At 45.9% G+C, this 22,065-nt stretch overlaps 1 protein-coding gene across 5 annotated transcripts in view; it reads right to left on the bottom strand.

Annotated features, from left to right (window-relative positions):
- Nucleotides 1-15,628: 15,628 nt before the first annotated feature.
- The window catches only part of Rgs8 (regulator of G protein signaling 8), a 40,250-nt gene continuing 33,813 nt past the window's right edge, over nt 15,629-22,065 (bottom strand). For all 5 annotated transcript variants that reach the window (XM_070034305.1, XM_070034306.1, XM_070034309.1 and 2 more), the window contains exon 6: nt 15,629-20,982. In XM_070034305.1, the coding sequence (XP_069890406.1) occupies nt 20,800-20,982 (183 nt within the window). In that variant the 3' untranslated portion in view covers nt 15,629-20,799. The remainder of the gene's footprint in view (nt 20,983-22,065) is intronic.

Raw genomic sequence — 22,065 nt, 5'->3', positions numbered from 1 at the left:
CTTTCCTGCTTGGCACGGGTGGCTCATGCCTGTAATCCTAGCTACTCAGGAGGCTGAGATCTGAGGATTGCAGTTCAAAGCCAGCCCAGGCAAGAAACTCCATGAGACTCAGAAAACCGGAAGTGGTACTGTGGCTCAAGTGGTAGAGTGCTCACCTTGAGCTGAAGAGCTGAGGGACAGTGCCCAGGCCTAGAGTTCAAGCCCCACGACTGACCCAAAAAAAAAAAATGTCCTTTCCTCCATTCAAGCCAATCATTAATGATATGCCCAATTTAGTTGGGGAACTGTTACACACAGTGGGAAAATAGAAAGTCACCCGCTGAGCTTAGTTTTGGTCTTCTAGATCCTAAGCCTTCAGACCGGTTCAGGTTTGCAGAGAGGTAAAAGCAAATGGGACTATATGTGCATTCCAATGGTGTCTCACAGGAGGTAAGGGGAGGGGTAAGTGAGCACTCTTCAGTAGGCTTTCAAAAAAAGTCCTGTGTCAGCAGCCCTGGCCATTCCTCCTGCTCTTTCCTCCAGTACAGGAGCCTCTCTGAGATGCTCCAGACAAATGAACTTAACTCCTGCCAATCAACAGACTCTTCCCTCCCCCCTCACCGCCATTCTCAGAGCTCAAGATTGTCTTCCCTTCTCACTGGTGTGTCATTTATCATTCCTCTGTCTGCTTTCTGTCTCCTGCAGAATAGTGGGTGACGGATGCTATCTAGTTTCATGGAGCTCCCATTTAATGATGCTGTTTCTTATTTGTGGCGTGTTTTAAGGGCATAAGAATGGTCTTGTCTGCCTTTTCAAAAGCTGAAAGGGGGGTATTTTGCTTGACATTTTTTAAATGAGATTTTAATTTTAGCTTCACAGCTAATCTGAACAGATTAGGTTAGAATAGATGTAGAATTTTACATAAATAAAATCAAGGAAGTGTCTGGCTTCTTTGATTCCACATACTAGATTTTGTTGTTGTTGTTGGTGGTGGTGGTGGTGTGTGCGTGCCCATGCGCGTGTGTGTGCATGTGCCAGTACTGGAGCTTGAATTGAGGGCCTGGGTATTGTCCCTTAGCTTTTTCACCCAAAGCTGGCACTCTACCACTTGAAATATACCTCCACTTCTATCTTTTTGGTAGTTAGTTGGAGGTAAGAGTCTCATGATTGGAGATAAGAGTCATGTACTTTTCCTAACCAGGCTGGCTTCAAATTGAGATCCTTAAGTCTCAGCCTCCTAAGTAGCTATGATTATAGGAATAAGCCAACAGCACCAGGTTGAATGTTTTTTATATTCAATGTTGGTCCACTTATCAGTAGTTCACTCCCTTTAATTACCAGGAAATATTCCATGGTATGAAGATGGTACAACTGGGTTACCAATGTCCTACTTATTTGGGTGGTTGTAAGATGGATAAACATCTTCATGAATGTCCTTGCATGGAATAGGTTTTCAGATGTGTGAGTAGACTAGCTGGGCTACACATATAGCCCTATAAAAAATTGCCAAACTGCTTTCTGAAGGGCTCTGTGCTTTAGCGATGGTAACAGTGCCAATGCAATTATCAGTACAGGTAATTGATCATAGACCGCCAACAAGAAGCATATGGGAAGCATGCATGTCTGTCCATTCATGTACAAAAGGATTTTGCAGGCCTTTCCATTTTGCAGCCCTGCCACATCCTTGCCAACTCTGTTTGTAATCACAATTTTCATTTCACACATCTCAGTGGGTTTTCAGTGGAATCTCCATTTTTCCAAATGCTCTCTAGTCCCTAGGAGAGCTTCTTCCAGCTCTGAGCAGAGGTCTCTAAGTACTCTTTTTGGTTATCATTTGTACTTCATAAATGCATCTGATTATGGCACCTTTGTGTGCTTACTGAGGTGCTAACTGCAGCCCACTGAGAGATTGCTCCCTGCAAAAAGAAAAACCTGTGTCATTTGTGAACTTAGATGTCTCTGAGGCCATAAGTGAAAAATTGCATAACCACTGACATCTATGAAAATCTCTCTGTATCTTGTGGCTTTAGTGTTATAGATAAAAATAACTTGGAAGCAGAAAAGCATTGCAGGAAGATTTTTTTTTAACTAGGGCTTGAACTCAAGGTTTCATGCTTGTTTGACTTGTTGGCTTACCTGGTGCTCTACCACTTAAGCCACGCCTTCAGCCCTGATTTATGCTTCTTATTTTGGAGATGGAGTCTCCAGAACTTTTCTGCCCAGGCTGGCTTTAAACCATGATCCTTTGGATCTCAGCCTCCTGAATAGCTGGCATTATAGGTGTGAGTCACTGGCATCTGGCTGGGAGAGGTTTCAGAACTAAAGAAGAAAAATAGAGTTAGAAATTTCTATGCTTTGAGTGAATGTCCTCGAAAAGTTTATGTGCTAAATAAAGGCCTGGTCCCCAAATGGCACGACTTTGAAAATGAAGGAACCCTTGAGAGGTGGACCTAGTGGGAAGTCTTTAGGTCATTGGAGGCATGAAGTTGAGTGGGACTATGAAACCCTGCCCTCCCGGTCTCTCCTTTGCTGCTCTTCCCAGGACCCAAAAAATGGGGCTGCCCAAACTTGAACCGAAGCCTTTGGAGCCATGAGTCAAAATAAATCTTTTCTCTCCTTCTAAAAACTTAATGTATATATTCATTTATTTTGGCAGTGCTGGAGAGGGAGCCCAAGGCCTTGTACATATGCTAACTAAGCTAAATCAGCACCCCTCCTGTCTTTTCATAACTTAATTGTCTTGGGTATTCATGCAGGAGTGGGGAACAAAATTGACCTTTGGACCATATAAAGCCTGTGAAATCATTTGGTACAAGACTGGACAGATATGTATGTTTTCCATATGCTTCTTTAGGGCTGCCCAAGATGATCTACCTATATTAATACATTTATGGCCCAAAAATGATATTATAAGTATCCAAATGGCCCTTGGCAGAAAATAAGCTCCCTAACTCCTCAAGGATCCATGGAACTGGCAAGGAAATGCAGCTGCTTCAAATTCCGCCACTATTATTTACAAAACAAACTATTGACTATTTTTGTTTTCAATTTCCCTAATGGTTGATTATTGGCCAGTTTTTAAATTTGGTTAATTGGCCATTTACATACATTGTATGATGAAGCAACTCCTCAAATCTTTTGGTCAGTATTTTAAATCACTTTTGCAGGGGAGTGTTGGTACTGGGGCTTGAACTTGAGGTCTTCCACTTTTGCTCCTTTTTTTTTCTTTCACTCAGGGATAGCACTCTACCACGTGAGCCACGCCTCCAATTCTTTTTTTTTTTAGCTCAAATTTTTTTTATTGTGAAAATACTGTACAGAGGGGTTACAATTACATGGGCAAGATAATGAGTACATTTCTTATCAAGCATTGTAGCCTCCTCCTTTATTTCCCCTTCCCATCCCTGACTTTTTGTTTTCTACTGCGTTGTAGAAGTTCTGGATATACGACTATTGTCAGATGTATGTTTTATGAATATCTTTGCCCAGTCTACTTTCATTATTTAACAATGTCATTTATCGAGCAGAACTTCCAAATATTTTGCATAGTGTAATTTGAGCTATGAATTAAGTGATAGAGCACAAAAAACACTCAGGAATTGTGTCCAGGCCCTGAGTTCAAGCCCCAGTACTGTCTTAAAAACAACAACAATGTATGTTATTTTCCTTCATAGTTTTAGTACTGCACAGTGACTGTGTACCTAGTAAATAGTTTAAAAAATATTAATTGAAATAAATAAATAGGGACTGGGAAAAGGGGCTTTATTTAACCACTTAGCCTAATCTTACATAAGACCTCTTTCTGGAGATCTGATCTGGGTCAGACTCTGTGAAGGGAAATAGAATCCCAGTGGGAGTGAGATCAGAGACCTTCACCTGCAGCCACTCCATGGGAAGTAGGAATGAAAGCATCACCTTACACTTATGTAACTCTTGCTATTTATAAAACACTTTCAAATATCTTATCTTAAAAAAAAATTCTATAGGTAAGAGTTCTTTTTCTACTCACAAGGATAAGCAACTCTTGGAAGTGTGGGGAAAGCGGAGGCAGGCCACATTTTCAACTAGGACAGAATTCTTCCCCTTCCAGAGGGATAACCAGGGCATGAAAGACCCTTTACAATGCCCGTTTACCCAGCTTCCAACAGATCCATGAAATCTCACTTAGTTTCATCCTTTCATCCCAGGTAGGAATGCAATCAGCCCATGAGCAGGCAATATGACTCTTATATTCACCATTCACAGAGGTAGGACTCATAGGGTGGAAGTTTGGTTAAGGGCAGGGGTATTTCCAGGCAGGAAGCTGGGGACCTCCAAGGATCACCTTCACAAGTCTCACACATGCTGTCTGGTCAAAATCTCTACATACCACCCGCTGCAGTTAGATGCACCCAAAGTATGCACCCAGACACAAGTCACCTACGCTTCCTGTCTGTGGCAGTGGGCAGCACCCACTCCTGTCAGTCACTTCCCCTTACTCCTAGTTTCTGCACCCACACATTCACTGTTTATCTCGCAAGTAACCCATATGACCTAAGAAATAGTCATAAGTCTGTTACCTACTTGGAAAATGAATATTTGGAGACATTCGATGATTAGAAACCACAGGGTTGGGTTTGTGTGTGTGTGTGTGTGTGTGTGTGTGTGTGTGTGTGTGTGTGTGTGTGTGTGTGGTTTTACTTTTTCCTAAGTACATAGAAATTTAGCACCATGCCTAGCTCCCAATGGGTTCCTTGTGTCTCTGTTTTGAAAATAACTATCAGAAATCACTTCAGGCTTCCTGTCTGGCTCTCAGGCCTACTTTGAATGGTGCTGTTGGGCCAGGCCATTGCTTCTTAAGAGAAAAGGAGGGCTGGGAAGGTGGCTTAGTGGTAGAATGCTTGCCTAGCATGCATGAAGCCTTGGGTTCGATTCCTCAGTACCACATAAACAAAAAAAGCCACAAGTGGTGCTGTGACTCAAATGGTAGCGTGTTAGCCTTGAGCAAAAGAAGCTCGGGGACAGTGCCCAGGCCCTGAGTTCAAGCCCCAGGACTGGCAAAAAAGAAAAAAGGAGAAAGATTTCTCAAGGCAAGCCTAACCATTTTTAACAGGCCTATGGGATGTAAACCTACCCCCAGGCCTCCAGGTCCCTCAAAAACCACCTGGTCCTAACTTCAATCACCATTCCAGATTTCCAGAACTGCTCTTCCCTGACTTGTGTTCCATCTCTGATCTGTTTTGCTTGTCTCCTTCCCACGTGTCCATCTAACACAAAAGCTGGGACTTGCCCAACCTTACCTAATGTGTATGAGGCTCTAGAAGCATGGCTGGGAATCAGGGATCGCCTCCCACCCAACAATAAGAGTCACCTATCTATCCCAGCGATGTATCTTGGATGAGATGTATCATTTTGTATGATTTTGAGGGTGTTTGGTTGTGGGTTTGAATGCTTGGAGGTCTTTGGCGGGGGAGGTGTTTTGTTTTGTTTGGTTTGCTAAATTTGGACTAAGCCATTTTTCTCTATCAGCCCTCTGAAAGGAAAACAGAGCTGTGGAGAAGAAGTGGATTCAGCAAGCCTTTTCCCAGTGTCTACTCTGTGTCCTGCATTTGTACTGTTTGTCATGGCATGTGTGTGTGTGTATGTGTGTGTGTGCGCACACGTGCATGCGTGTGCATGCATGTGCACAAGCACATGTGCATGTGTGGGCGTGGGGTAAACGTTCTATTTCCTAGTTCCATTACACAGATGCCAAAAAGCAGATGTCATCAAGGCCAGTTTGCCCAGCTACTGCCAGTTCATGAATTCCCATTAGACCCTGGATGTTATTCCCGAAGTGGCCTCACACCACCTCCCCAGCTCATAGGTTACTAGGGTTTTACAGATTTCATTGGCCTCTCTCGCCTTCCAAATACCAACAGCACCACTGGCCAGGTGTCACTTCACCTATGAGTTGTGTTGTGTTTTCTTTTGCTCTCCCCCCGCCCAAAAAAAGTATCATTTGGAGTTTCAGCTCTGATACATGGATGAGATAGACAGATAACATTTGTCATGGGGTTGGAATAATTTCAGAACACATAAAAGACAACAGTTAACCCAGAGCACTTAATAGTCTCAAGCTTCTGTATACGGTCACACTGCCTCTATGACTCTGTAAAACAGGGAAGATGTACTTTATTTGCTCTCAGGAGGAAAAGAAAGGAAAGAGGGAGGGCATTGAAGAAAGTTGGTGAGGGGTTTAGGATTCAGTCCCAACAAATCAAAGACCTAAAAAGCCAAATTACATGGGGCCTAAGATGAAGTCCCTGCCTGAATGGGAGAGTGAGATGTGTTTATTTCCTGAATACCTCCTAGGTGACAGTGCCTTAGTAGGTTGTGGTACATGTTATCTCATTTACTGAAATGCTGCAATTCCTATTTTTAAAATAGAACTCAGTGCACAAAATTCATCTTTATGATCCTCGGTTAATTTTATACTGTCCTTATTGTCCCATGTTTGCGTCTTTGTTTTTTAATCTATTCTTTCTGTCAGCCATTTGTTTTTAGTAATGTGATAGACAGGCTTGAACCTATACCCAATCCAAGAATTAAACCACTAAAGGCAACTTCCACCTGCTCAGATGCTCCTTCCCCTACTCCCTTCTTTTTGTTATTATTCTTGAACACATGTGGAAACTTTAACATGCATTGCTTATTTTGTTGTATTTAAATTTCAATAAAGGTATTACTTTGTATTATCTTTAAATAGTTGTATCTAGGGGTTTTAATTCAACATGTAAGCTTATGTGTACAATGAATCTTGATCAACCACATCCCTTCCATCATTATCTTCCAGCTGGCAAGAAATTTCTTTCACACATGATTCTTCCAGGGCTTGCCTTGAGGCCATAACAGTCACTGTAGTCCATTCATTTTCATAGCTATGTGATATTCCTACAAATGTATCATAATTTATTATTTTTATCTGAGGGTCTTTTATAAAGTGCCCAGCCTTTAGTTATTACTGTTTTGCAATATACATATAAGCATATTTTTGAGGTTCAGAGATCTAAGAATGGAATTGCTGTTCCATTTCAACAGATGAGGAAACCGAGGCTCAGAGAGATTAACATAACTCTCTTCTGAGATTAGACAGCAAGGAAATAACTGGAATGGGGATTTGAATCTAAGACTGCTTGCTATAAAGAACACAGAGAGGGGGCAAGGGATCTAGAAGGCGATCAGAAGGACCAGCAAAGTCTTCGCATTTTACATCCTTATCCAGAGATGAGAACTTCCATTTTCTGGAGGTGCTGAATGCTTTGTGGACCTGTTTCATGGGCCTTACCTTCTGCTCGGGCTAGAAGCTCTGAAGGTGGAACCAACCTCAGGCCTTGGTTCTGAATGGAGAATTGCTTGATCCTTTCAGGGCTGAGTGCTTTGCTACAAAATGACAAACCATACTGAGCTTCAGGAGCAGCCTGCTCCCTGCAACCACTTCTCTACTCCTCCTCCCTCTGCCCCCTCACCTCCCCCTCTACCCCCTACCCCCACTCCACCTTGATACCAAATGAAGGGCTCTCAGAATGTTCTGGCAATGCCTCTCCCCCACAGTACATTGCCCCCCCCCCAAGCCAGAGTCTCCCTTGTTGTCCCTGCTCTGTCCATTAGCCCCACCTGCCAGTGCCAGGCACGCACCAGGGAGAGGCCACCCACGGAGTCATTTAATCACCCCTGAGCACAAGGCCATGCTGGAGGCACATGCAACAGGAAGGGACAACACGGCCCGCAGCTGCGTGGTGATGTCAGTAACGGGCAGATGGGCATTCAAATAAAAATTAGAATTATCAGACAAATATGCCCTGGGCAGACCAGCTGTCACCACCCTCCGGCTGACAGGCTTCTCAGATCTGGGGATGTCTAAGCTTCTGTGGGGCCCATAAAAATCCTTCCTGAAACGCTCCCCCAGGTTCAGGGGCTGGAGGCTCACTTGCTTCTGCAGGGCTACTGACTCCCAGCGGTTTTTGTCTTCCAATGGAATTTGCTAATGGTTCACAGGGAGGAGGCACTGGTGGACTCCAACTGGGATCACATGTACCGCTGCAGCCCTGCGCGGATAGAGAGTCAAGGATCTCATCTTGATGCAGGAAGGACTGTCCTGTGTCACCTTGATCACTATGAGCATTCAGGCGTGACGTGGGTGTCCTACTATGTCCCAGAGTAGCAGAGCTGCCAGCCGAGATGTATCAGACTTGAGTCTTTGCCCTCTGAAAACTCATATTTGGAGTAAAGAAAGAATAAACTCACACTGAAAACAAATGTGGCTTAGCTCTCTCAGAGAGGAGGTATAGAGGCCCATGGTCGAAGTTCTTCAGAAAGATGAAATACAGACACACAGAGCTTAGAGTCCTGAGTCTACAATCTCATCTGCACTTCCTTGGGGAAGCAGTAACCCCTTCAGAGCCTTATTGACCTTTTTCATTATCCCTGCTCCATGGGGGAGGGGGGGGAGGTGCAGTGAGGGTTAAATAAGGTATTGATAGGCCACAGGCACACAATTAGTGCTACACAAAGAATGGGGGTTCCTACATCAGGAACTGATGTCCTCCCTCCCCACCCCCTCCCCTAATCAAATTCTCTATTCAAGTTCAAGGGTGTATAATGAATGTCCTTGCCTCTGGGCTTTCTTTCCTGTCTTCAGGGGTGGTGAATGTGCACACAGGACATTTGCTTCGCCAGCTTTAGACTGTCTGCCTCCCCTTTTAGTCACACCAACATGCATAGACACCCCAAAGTTGGCTTTGCTCAGTGGCCTGTAGGCCAGGCTCCACATGTCCTAATAGAGGGGGAAGGCAGCAAATGGGAGCCCTGGAATCTCTCTCCCACTCCCCAAACTTTGCCCCCTACCCACCCACCCAAAGGCCAGGCAGCTCCGGCCTGATGCCAAAGCCTGATATTGGCTGGCCTGGCCTGACACAGATACCGCAGGAATGGGAACAGGGTGAGGTGACAGTTAGACAAAAAGGCCTGCTAGGCAGCTGCCAACATGCCAAAGGGGCCTGTGTGAGGGCCTCAGGGGAGATGAGGAGGGGCACATGAATAATGCCTGGGCTACTGAGTAGAGCTTACCTGGAAAAGCTAACAGCCCAGGCAGGAGGCACTGAACTCCATGGCATTCGTCCACTGTCTACCCGCCAGCCCTTTCTTCCGGGAGTCACACTTCTGATTCCTGCTCAAAAAAGGGTTTAGCCCAGTCTGGTGAGCAGGTGGCCAGCAGCTGCTCCCTCAACAGGCCAAGCTTGTCTGTGTGGCTGCAAAGCAGGCAGGTGCAGCCCCTCTGCATGAGAATGTTTCCTCCAGGAGGAGACAAGTCCCTCTGCAGAAGTGCCAGTGAGTGGGATGAGCGTCTTAGGGCTTTCCCCACATGTACTCTATGTGTGTGTGTCTGTGTGTGTGCGTGCGAGCGTGCACACACACATACACACACACACTAGTATGGGAACTTGAACTCAGGGCCTAGGCACTGTCCCCGAACTACCTATATTCATCTCCTCAGGACTTAACATAAAAGCCACAGCTTCTCTTCCAGCTTTTTGCTGATTAGTTGGAGATAAGAATCTCGCCGACTTTCCTGTCTGGGCTGGCTTTGAACTGGGATCCTCAGATCTCAGCCTCCTAAGTAGCTAGGATTACAGGCGTGAGCCAGCAGCTCCCAGATCCCCTCTTATTTTATAGCTTGTTTTACCTTAGCAGCCGGCCTCCTGAGTCAGGTATACAAACCTACGTATGGTTCAGTCCTCATTGGGCCTGCATCTACTTCACCCCAGCCATGACAAAAGTGAGGGTGAGATGACTCATAAGTAATTATCCATATTCATCTCCCCAGGATTCAACTCCCTCCCCACGTTGCAAGACGAGTTTTCTCTGGTGTAATACGCCACTGTCCTCTCCACTGCTGTAATTTGAATATTATTATGACACACAAGTTCCCAGAAGCTACACTTGAGATTCCCACTTCCCACCTCCTCGCCCCTTCCTCACTATTTCCTGGGAGATACTGCCAATTCATCCTGGAGGAGTTATGGCTTTAAATCATCTTTGTTTGCTTATTGCAAGTGACCCAACAGAGCCCTTACTGGGAAACGCCAGCAATTCATTTGAAGAACATGTGATTAAAATCATTTCCTTTAACATCCCTGCAAACCACATCCAGCTGTTCCTTCATGGAAGTGGCTCCATTTCACTAGATCCTGGAAGGCCTTACACGCTCTGTACCTTCAGTATGAACCTCCTGTGTTTCTTCTCTAACATCTATAAGTAAAACAAGAAATGTAATTCCGCTCATACTGGGATAAATATGATAAGAACATTCTGCCAGGCAAGGGAGTGCATATCTGTGATCTCAACACTTAAGAGGTTAAGGCTGGAGAATTCAGAGTTCGAGGCCAGCCTGGGCTACATAGCCAGACCCTCCCTGTTTGTTTGTTTGTTTGCTTGCTTGCTTGTTTATGCCAGTACTGGGGCTTGAATTCAGGACCTGGGCACTGTCCTTTAGCCATGTCACTCAAGGCTCACGCTCTATCACTTGAGCCACAGCTCCACTTCTGGGTTTTTTGGTAGTTAATGGGAGATATGAATCTCACAGACCTTTCTGCCCAGGCTGGCTTTGAACCTAGATCCTCGGTTTTCAGCCTCTTGAGTAGCTAAGATTATAGGCATGAGGCACCAGTGCTTGGCTTCAGATCCTATTTCAAAACAACAACAACAACAACAAAAGAGCAGGCTGAAAATGCCTGATCCCTTGATTTGGCTCAAGGATTTTGTTTTTTTAACTCTGCCAACTCAAACATCCAGTTAATCTGTTGTCTCGGGTGTTGCATCAAAGAGCTGTGTGACAAGCGAGTGATCCTGTTATATTTAGCTCACAGGGCACAAAGGGGTCGTGCCAATACCCTGGCCAGGATAGAACACTCCCCATATTACTTCTATTGCCAATAGGCCCCAGACAAAACCAAGGGACCTGCTCACCTAAACCAAGCAGTTCCTACAATACTTACCACTATGATTGTTCAGCATCCCTACAATGCCAGGTCCTGCCCTAGATGCTCTTCCACTCTGCCCAGAAATGTGGGTATTAATAGCCTCTTTTGCCAATAAGAAAATTGAGGACAGGCAAGGCTAAACATTTTCCCTAGGGTCACACACACACACACAGTCAGCATTCAACCTCTGGTCTGTCTTCATCCAAATCCCTTGTGCCTTCCTAGCAAGTGACTCTGGAGAGAGCCTTGGCCCCCATGGGTACTTGCAGTCTGGGGTCGGTGCCTGGAAGGAGAGCCTCCTTCTCCTTCCTGCAGCCTGAACCCAACAGATGCGCAGATGCAGGAGGAAGAACCAATACTTGTGTCCAGGCTGTGGGCAAGGCTATGACTCAGCCTCCTTGAGAAGAATCATGTGCCTAAGGATGTGCCCAGAAGAAAGACTGATTGTCCTAATGGAGAGAGTACCCAGGGCAGGACAGACACAGGTCAAATCCTGTGCCTGTAACCACACACACTGCCAGGAAACAGCTCAGCACTTAATTGGCCAATCCAGATTCAAGTGGGCTTCGCAGCACATCTTTCAACCACCATCATTTATCCACCCACTTCGCCAGGCGGCCAGACTTTGGAGTGAGCGAAAGACAGAAAATTAGTCCTAATTCTGCTTTCTTCCTCACCCCTAGTTGGTCTACCCTGGTATTTACTCCTCCCTCCCATCCTGTGAGCATAGCTCCAGGATCCCAAACATGTGCCCTGCTCCCCCCCCCCAACCTCCATTCCCAGTACCCCCTCTACTCCACTCCACCCTCGGTGTGACCTTCTAGTCCCCAGGACAGCTGACATTAGGCTCTGGGTTACAGCACCAGGGTTCTAAAGCTTGATGCTAGCAGCTACACCAATTAATCCCTCTGTGTTCTGTTTCTTCTTTGGCAACAGAAACCTGTTGCTTTCTCCAAAAATCCATATACTGAAGCCTAGACCCAAGTATACCTCAGAACTGGGGGCTAGAACTGTGTGTGTGTGTGTGTGTGTGTGTGTGTGTGTGTGTGTGTGTGTGTGTGTGTGTGTGTGTGTGTGTGTGTGTGTGTGTGTGTGTTGTCAGGCTTGAACTCTGGCCTGGCCATTGTCCCTGGGCTCCTTTTGCTCAAAGCTAGCACTCTACCACTTGAACCACAGTGCCACTTCCAGCTTTTTCTGTGTATGTGGTACTGAAAAATCAAACCTAGGGCTTCCTGCATGCAAGGCAAGCACTCTACCACTAAGCTACATTCCCAGCCTGGGGCTAGAACTTTTAAAGAGGTGATTTGGTCGCTCAATGAGGGCAAAGATTTAATCCAGTATGTCTTGTGTGCTTATACAAGAAAAGAGACATAGCTGAAGGGTAGAGGGGAAAACCATGTGAAGTAGCCATGTTCAAACCTCAGAGAAACCAACCCTGCCAGCAACTTGGTCTTGGGCTTCTAGTTCCACCACTGGGAGACAAAACCTCTGTGCTTTAAGCCAGCCAGTCTATGGAGTTTATTTTGCAATCACCACCAACCTCATAAACTTGTTGCAGGGACCCAGCTAGACGCAGCATCTAAATTGGTCAGCAAACTTCCAAGTTCCTAGGTCTTTCCTATTTGTTTTCCTGGTTAAGAATATGTAACAACTCATAAACTTATAAAGCAACTAGTTCATGGAAGAGTTGATTTCTTGGGGGACTCACATTTAGATTCCTTACGGCTACCCTCAGTCTACTCAAGTGCTTTATCTATAATGGGTACCCCCAAACACTCATAGATTCAATGTTCTTTCACTCAATATTTAGGAGCAAGAGCAGTGAACAAGAAAGATATTCCTTCAAGGAGTTTGTATCTTGTCAAGGAAAGGGTGGAGCATTGATTCTAGACTATATTTACTTTCAGTGTTTTTTTTTAATTTTATTGTTAATGTGATGTACAGAGGGGTTACAGTTACGTAAATGAAGTAGTGATTACATTTCTTGTCTAACTTGTTACCTCCCTTCATTTTTCTCCCTCTTTCCCCTCCCCTCCAACCCCCCCCCAAGTTGTACAGATCATCTCCAACATAATGTCTTGTGAATATACTTTCAGTGTTTTTGTGTGTGTGGTTTGTTTGTCTGGAGGGGACATTGGAGGTAGTTGCAATCAACCAAGAGGCAGGTGAGTTCCAAATGCAGGTACTGGCTTAGGAAAACCTTAATGATGCCAGTGTGAAAGAAGAGATAATTCAGACACAGTGTGTGCCCACTCTGTAACACACTCTTCCCACGCTGACCAGCTTAATGTATATAACACTTGCTTTTGTGCATGTATGTATGTATATATGTCTCACAGATAAGACTGTTGAGGCACAGGGAAAGACGTTCTCTGGGCTCACAGAAGTTGTAAGAACTACAGCCAGAATTCTAACCCAGACAGGTTAGTGTTAGCACCTACTCTGGTTGAGAGTAGGCCTTACAGGCTTGTGGCTTATCTGTTCCCATACCTTGGCATCCAGACATCGTTACCTGGGGTAGGGAGACTCCTCCCTATGCTATAGAGGGAGACATGGACAGGGAAGGTGGCCCCTATATATCACTCCAGCCTTCAGGACCTTAACTAGATAGAGGAGAAAGACAGCCCCTGTAATAGACTGAATGTGCTCCTTACCAAAAAAAAAAAAGAAGATCCTATGTTGAAACCCTAATCCTAATATAATGGAATATAGAAGTGAGGTCTACGGGGTGATGAGGTCAGGAGGGTGGAGCCCTTGTGAATTGGATTTGTTCCTTTTATAGGAAAAAGAACCTCTTGCCCTTCCTCCACTAGGAGAGAGTGTGAGGAGAAGTCAGCAGACTACAAACTAGAAGAGGGCCCTCACTAGAACCTGACTGTGCTGGTGGCCTGTGTTCAGATCTCCAGCCTCTAGAACTATGAAAAACTCATTTTAGTTATTGATAATCACCGGGCTGTAACATTTTGTTATAGTACCACCCTCATAGACTACGGCCTATGCAAGAAGTAAAAAGCCACCCCTCAGAGGGAGTTATCTCCGTCTGACAATGGCTCTCACTCGGTTGATATAGAGAACAGAGCTTGTTTTCTCCACCTGTTCTCCACCTGTGTTCGAGAGTGGCCAGATGCAGCACTGGGTGTCTTCTGTGGGCAAAAACTTCCTGTCAGAGCCTAGGAGACAGTGTGAAGAGACCAAAGCTGTTTCCAGACCAAGCAAACACTCCATGGAGGATGTCAGTGAGAGACCCGAAAACTTGTCTCACAGGAAAAGACCAGAGGCTGGAGAACATTTTTTGTTTGGGTGAGAGCTGTCTATTAGTGGTGAGTCCAAACCCAAGAAGAAGGCAGGGTGTCCACCTCTTCCCTCCTCCCAGGGGAGCAGGTTCATGGTCCCTTGAAGAGCCTGGCATGTGTCCCCTACTGGCCCTCTGAGGACCAGGAGATAAGTGTTTGATTCCAGCCTGGAAAATCAATAACATGGGCAGTGGGCCAATTGGAAGCCCTGGCGGCCACACAAAGGACAGTTCCTACTATCTTCAGACTCCAGGAGCAAACAAGGCCGGAATACTACCAATGGGCAAACTAGAGGTCTCCTTAGAGAAGACCCACATGGACAATCATAGGACCTGTTCAAGAATGGTAACTGCAGGAGCAAAACACTGCATAGAGACATCGTCTAGAATAGAGCCATTCACCCGCACTGGGTTGCTGAGAGGGGACTCCTAGACCCAGTGAGCCAGGAAGGATCTGGGGAGATTATTTTGCATAAAAAGCTGTTTTTCCTTGGAAGAAAAGAATATCAGTGCCGGGCGCTGGTGCTCACGCCTGTAATCCTAGCTACTCAGGAGGCTGAGATCTGAGGATCGCGGTTCAAAGCCAGCCCTGGCAGGAGAGACTGTGAGACTCCTATCTCCAATAAACCACCAGAAAACCGGAAGTGGCGCTGTAGCTCAAGTGGTAGAGCGCTCGCCTTGAGCTGAAAAGCTGAGGGACAGCGCCCAGGCCCAGAGTTCAAGCCCCACGACCCACAAAAAAAAAAAAAAAAAAAAAAAAAAATCAGCTTTCCTTTAACAATAGACCTTCTCAGGTGCATTTTAAATTATTTGGGTTATTAATGATAGATAGATAGATAGATAGATAGATAGATAGATAGATAGATAGATAGATAGATAGATAATCTGTGTCTTCCACTCCTTCTACCCCCTCCACGGGACCTGAACACGAGGGACAGTCAAAGCCTTGATGACTAATCCACATGGGTTGCGTAAAGCGAGGTAGAGCCACAAGCAAGATCAACCCACCGCGTTTTCAGATTGCTCCAGCTGAATAAATAGGCAAACAATCCCCAGCCTTTTCTCTCCTTGCGTTTTCAAGCAGTAGGTGGTACAAATAAAAATACCACCTGGCATTTGTATAGCACTTCGCCGTTTCAAAGCTACTCTCATAACCCAGAACCACCCTCCACCCCTCGCTCTTCCCAGACCATCCGCATCTCATTTCCACCCACACTCCTGTTTTGCCTGGTGGCCAGCCCCGTGCCAGCCTCTGCAGACTAAGGCTGCATGCTCCCTTCAGGAGTCCACGTGTTCTGTAAAGTTCCCTCATAAAGAGTCAGCCGGCCAGAAATGTGGGCAGAGAGCAAAGGGCAGCTTGTTCAGATTCTGTTTATTATGTTCTCACAGCCTTGTTTATAGTAAAGGTGAATGACATTGTTCCACTTTACATAGTAATGAAACAACTCAATGACGACTCCGTCAGCCAAGCGGTTTATATGGCAGATGAGCTGCTACAGATCTGTTGTGCTTGCTAGAGACGCAGCTAAAACTACTGTGGCTGGTCACACACGGAGCTCAGCCACCTTTCCACATCTGGCAGAGAGGAGGGAGCAGAAGGACTGGAAGTGGTAAGAATGAAGAAAGGGACAGTTTATTAGAGGGAACACATCTCACACCCACGGAGGCCAGTGGCCCTAATTCTGAAGTCGCCCATCGTGACCCACAGCATCTTGTAGAGTCCTGAGAGGCCACAGGGACAGGAAGACATCTCAGCTCTTGGCTCTTTCTCCCCGGTCTCATGCCAAGTGGCACAGTGGCACAGGCTCTCTGTGCCAGGAGTCACATTGCCACCTGTCTTGTTTGAATGCAGAGGGGTTCTGATCAAAGGTGGACTGACATGTGGCAGATTGAAGGTCGAGGATGGGAAACCAACAGTTCCTCTGTCTGGCTTAGAAGTGGGGATGGACAGGCTAGGCAGCGATCTGGGTACTCCTCTTGATGGGAGACCATTCTGCTTCTGAATGTGCCCCGTGTCATCTGTCCCTGTGGGACATGGAAGGATGGGACACCATGCCAGCAGCTTGTCCTTCCTTCCTCGTTCCTTTCTCTTTAGCTTTTCCCATGCCAAGCCTCCTCCTGCTGTCAGCAGCACAAGAGGCTTATACTTTCCCTTCATTGTCCAGAGCCTGAGGATCCAGGGCGTACCAAGATCCTGTTGCACACACAGGCCCTGCCCCACCCAAAGGCTGGCCCTGCCACCTGGGCAAAACCCCCTTTCACAGCTTTGGTTTGTCAGAGCAGCAAGTTCTGGGGAGAGCACCAGAGAGTAAAGCCAGCTAGCAGCTTCCCTGCTGCCTGTCCGATGGGGACCGAAGAGGGAATAATGTGGTCTTGAATTCACACTCCCCAGCATGTGACACCCTCCACCAAAAAATTTAGAAGTTGTTGTAGACCTACTATTATCACTACCAAGAACACTCTGCATTCACTACCTGAACTCCAGCTACCCTGTTGCATGGCCTTGGGTACAGCGGCACAGCCTGACACTACATGACCAAACACACAAGTACATAAAAACGAACCAATGGGAGACACTGCCCATGAGGCCAGCAAGCCTCGGGGAATTGCTGAGAGCAAGACGGGGAAAGCACAGCAAAGCTTCACTCAGTTAAGTGCCCCTTGCACTCGCCACCTTTAGCCCACCTCTGCCAACCAGGGCATGTAGCTTGGGTCCAAGCATTGGTCTCAAAGGATTAAGTCAGCCTGAGTGGGCACAGAGGCCAGGAGTCCAACTCCAGAGTAGGCGGGAGTCCCGGTTATTGTGCTTTTTTGTATCTGGATGGGCTGTAGTGCCCTCAGACCCACGGCCATGTGCTGCTCTGGACTCTGTTTCTCCTCTCCTTAAGCCAGTGCTTCCTTACCACAATGGAGACTACTACCACCTGGATCCCTGCTAACACTGTTCTGGGGTGGAACCTGAACAATTGTTTTTGTTCTTGTTGTTGTTGTTGGATGGGAGGGTTGGTTTTCCTTCTTTTTTATGCCAGTACTTGAATTTGAACTTGAACTCAGGGTCTGGGTACTGTCCTTTAGCTTTTTCACTCAAGTCTGGCCCTGTACATCCTGAGCCACAGCTCCACTTCTGGCTTTTTCTGGTGGTTAATCAGAGATAAGAGTCTCATGGACTTCCGGCTTGGCTGGCTTTGAACCATGATCCTCAGATCTCAGGCTTCTAAGTAGTGAGGATTACAGGCATTAGCCACCAGCACCTTTCCTGACAACTGGGTTTTGAATGCTCCAAGGTGAGTCTAATGAGCAGCCAAGATTGAGAGCCCATTTCTTAGACCATCTTTGTTCAAAGTCCACAGGCCACTACATGTATACTCAGGAGGCTTATGGAAAAATGAAGATTTCTGGGTTCTACCCTTAGTCTACAGGCTCAGCATCTCTGGGCATAGAACCTGGAAATCAGCATTTTGACAGGGTTTGGGGAGAGGTATGGAGGGGGAGCATTTTTTGTTTGGCTGTTTTTTGTTGTTGTTGTTGTTTTTCAATCCCTGTACACACTCACATTTTATAAGAAATACTACCTCAAAAGATTATCTTTACTCACCTCAGAGGTATCTGAGCTATAAATGGCTGTTGACGATTATATTCTACTTGTCCACCAAGGGCAACTCAAATCTAACACCAGCCACGCAATGGATCCATGCTCCGGTGAGACTGAGCAATCGAGAGCAGATCTGAAACGCACAGCTCAGCGATCCTGCTGCCCAGGTTTGCTCTGAGTCCGGAAGGTGGTCATCAGCACATGCTCAGCATGAGGAGCAGGAAGACGGCAGATGGAACCAGCATCTGAGATGCCAGCCTAGTAAGTGAGGCAGATGAGGCTGATAGAGGAGGAGAGGGGAGAAGGGGCGGGGCTGGGAAACATGGAAGGTCAAGGATGAGGTATGCTTGGCTATTGCTCTAGATGTTGTAAACATTTCTCTTTGTTTTAGTCACAGAACAAAATCTGGATATTGGCATGACCAAAGTGCCTAAAAGTAGGCATCAGAGCAGGGAGCTCTATGCCTTTTGTAGGAAGCAGAGAGTACAAGCTGTAAGGAAAGCCACCCCCTGGGAAGATCACATCGGCAGTTACTAGTCCAGTGCTCACAATTGTCACACGTACACACACACACACACACACACACACACACGCATACACACACAAGATGCTCTACAGGAGTGCCATAAGTAGAACTATTATGTTCCTCTACACACAGACATACACCCACATGACATGCCCTTGTCTAGCTGCAAAATTCAGGATACCCAAGCTTGGTCCTTCACACCTCCCACTGTGGGAGCGAGTTGCCAGGGCACCATGACATCACCATCTGCAGCCTGCATTCCACCAATCCCTAGCAAGAACTCTAGGCCCTAAATGAAGTCAACAGATAGGTCTTGGTTAGACCCTTCTCTTCAGGATTCTGCAAAGGCCCTTCTCTGGACATTTTCATAACTGTGCAGTTCAACCGATACACAACTCATATTTGACAGAAGAGAGTTGGCAGAAGATACACAATTCATATGTAAACAGCATTTAAAAAATACCCTGTAGGAGAATTTAATCTTTACATCAATTCTGGCAGCTTTCATTAAGAATGTGTTGATGGTTTTGTTTTACCTGGCGTGGAAGATGCTACTGATCTAACTAGGATTCAGAGTCCTTAAATGTGAACTTGTACAAGTATCTTCAGTAGGAGGCATAGGAAACAGATGTTTGTTTGTTTGTTTTCTCTCCTTGAGTTTCACATAGACACACCTCTTCCCACTCACAGATGATCATATGCCATGACATAGACAGTAGGTGTTAACCTAATGGAACTCAAAGGCCTGCTTGCTTTTGTCTAGCTGGGGCCAAAAGTGCTTCGAGTTACTAGAGAAGAATGCACACCCTGGCATACCAGCATAATCTGAAAAGGCCAACATGCCATGGAAGGAGAGCGGATCAGCCCAATTCTCAACCACTTGCACTCCAGAGAAGCCTAACCATGTACTGTTCAATCAAGCCACAAGGTTTGTAGCTATGCAATGAATCCAAGTCCATTGGTAGTGAATTATCTCAGGAGTACCTCCAGCACATGTTCCATGGCTCAGTTCACCCAGACACTAGCATTTTCCAGGCTCTTCTTCCAGGCTCTTCTTGTTTCTGTGCTGAGGATTCATTTCCTTGGTACTACTGTATAGCAAACTGAGGTTTTCTCTCCCCCCCCCCCCTTAGGTTGCAAAGAAAAGGTTCTGTGTTGTTTCATGCATGCTCCAAGGAAGAGTCTCCAGACACATTTCCAAGATCGGGGTATTATGAAAGCATCTTAGGAAGATCTTCACAGCCAGATGTTCGTAGTGATCTCCCTATTTCATGTCCAATCCTGAGGCCCAGAGACCAAGAAGGTAGCTATGTTTCAATAACCAAGAAAGGGACCTTTCTAAGGAACTATGATCCTGGGAAGCAAGCTGGAAAGAGAATTTCAGCCTAAGTTCCCATCCTCTCCCACCCCCATCATAATTATATGGCCTGCATGGTAGTACAGGAGAGGTGGAGAACAAGGGAAGTTTTAGGCACTCAGAGAGCTGTCGTACTGTGAGAATTCACCTCCTTTTGTCATGCTGTCTTTCATCCTAAGAGATCCATGATGTGTGGTACCACTGGGAGGCAAGGGCAGAGAACATACTAAGCAACAGACAGACTATACGCAACCCCACTACACAAATCTATGGTGCTACATTCCCTGGTCATTCAACTTCTGGAAAAATTCTTGGTAGAATTGAGGAAGATTTGTGAGTCATCTCTTTCCAATGATAGCTCCACTTAGAAGTCACAAAGGAAATCTCTCAAGACCCTTCCTGGAAATAACAAGGGTAAGAAAGTTCTTTGAGTTTCCCAGGCTAAGATGGTAGTGATCCTAGGTTGTCACACTGGTCCAGTGGATATGGAAGACAATCTGACTCCAGGGAGTTTACACTCTCTCCCAGAGATTCTGAAGAGACAATTCTTCTAGGCTGATAGGTCCCAGCACACCTGGGGAGGGGGGAGGGCATTCCATGGTGACAAGGAGTCATGAGTGACAGCCTGAGTCTTTCTACTTCTCCTCGCAGTGGGAAAGGACATGTGAAGAGTCAGGAATCCTAACTGATGAGGATGTGGAGGTGGTGGAAATTGCATTTGCATTATTTACAGATTAGCCCAGCGCAGCAAATCTGCCTTCTCAGTGGAGATGACCCAAGGCATTAGGAAGGGCAGGCTGCTAACCCACCCAGAGAGGGGTAACTGCAGGCAGTGCTACCACTAACCAAAACACAAATGTGGGTAAATGGATAAGAGTCCAAGCTCTGGCAGCTGGGTCCTACTTTGGAATGGCTCCTCATCCCCTCCTCAGCCCTAGTCTCCCATCCCGAACGTCACCGCCTTTAAACACCTATGACACTTTACATTAGAATATGGTCTTGGCAGCAAGGGGAGGAAAAAGCCAGTGATTTCCAAGAGTCTCCATCTGAGGTCTAACTGAGCCTCCTCTGGCTTTGGGACAGCAAATCTAAGTACATTTTGGACCTCAGGAACCTGGGATAAGAGTCTTTCTCCATCAGGCTGTGTACTTTTCCCTGGGCTTGGTCAAAACAAGTCAGGGATGGCTCCTGCATATTCTTCCTCGTGGCTTCTCGGGTCTGGAAGTCAATGTTTACCTGGAGACACAAACAGAGAGCAAGGTCACAGGCCCTGGAGGACCCATAGCATCTGGCAACTCAGCTATGTAATAACCATTCATGATAGCATATTATGTCTTTAAGATTATTTGTGCTTTCCAAACTGGGCCATGAGACTCGTCTTTTGAGATGACAGCAAGAGTCCTGTGTGGCCTAAAGGCCAGACATTCTGAATTTTTATTTTTAAGTAAGACATTGAAGAAAAGAGATTAGGAAAACTTGTCTAAGTAACAAGAGCCAAGGCAAAAACAAAACAAAAAACCTCCACATCAGTCCACTCTTAATCCTAGGGTCTTCATATCAGAATGGGATTAGACTTAAGCCAGATGGTAATGGCCATTCTCATAAACTAGCCCTCTTTTCTCTTCTTAACTACTAAGGGAGCAGGTGCCCTAAAGATCCAGACTCTAGTTAAAACGTACATCTCTATTCCCACTAACATCATAGGGGGCATCATAGCCAGGAAAGACCTCATGTATAACCAGTCAAAGCAGAAGCGAAGAGCTCTAGGTGAGCAGTGTGCCTGAGCTCAGACGCAGCAAATACAGCTCTTCAGTTAAAAGCTCCCAAGTAAAATTCTATGCAGAAATCAATTCACCTTATTGTATATAACTATCACAACTAAATGACTGTTAATAAATAGTGACAAATACTGACTAGGTTCTTCATCTCTAAATATTCACAGTAGTCTTGAAAGACAATAATCCTGCCTTTTACATGGGGGCAGGGGAGGAGCCCAGAAAGTGACTAACTTGACCCAAATCACACAGCTAGCTAGTTAGTGGTAGAGCTGAGCCTGGAACAAAATCCCAAAACAAATATTTATTCCATTAAACTATGCTGTCTTTTAATAGAAAAACAAACAGAGACTCAATGACATCTATACTTGCAAAGTCCCTCTAGCAACATAGTTCCTGCTAGCATTGACAGCCAAATTCTCCTAATGGCCCCCCTCTGATAGAAGCCCTGAGCTTCTGCTCCTTAGAAATAATCTCTTTTTCAGCATGGTACCCGTGGCTCAAGCCTAGCTACTCAGGAGGCAGAGATCTGTGGATTGAGGTT

This window comes from Dipodomys merriami, unplaced genomic scaffold (assembly GCF_024711535.1).
Source record: "Dipodomys merriami isolate MVZ:Mamm:240054 unplaced genomic scaffold, mDipMer1.0.p SCAF_24, whole genome shotgun sequence".
In the NCBI taxonomy this organism is placed as follows: Eukaryota; Metazoa; Chordata; class Mammalia; order Rodentia; family Heteromyidae; genus Dipodomys; species Dipodomys merriami.
Note: the sequence above shows the minus strand (reverse complement) of the source record. Positions and strands in the feature narration are given on the sequence as shown.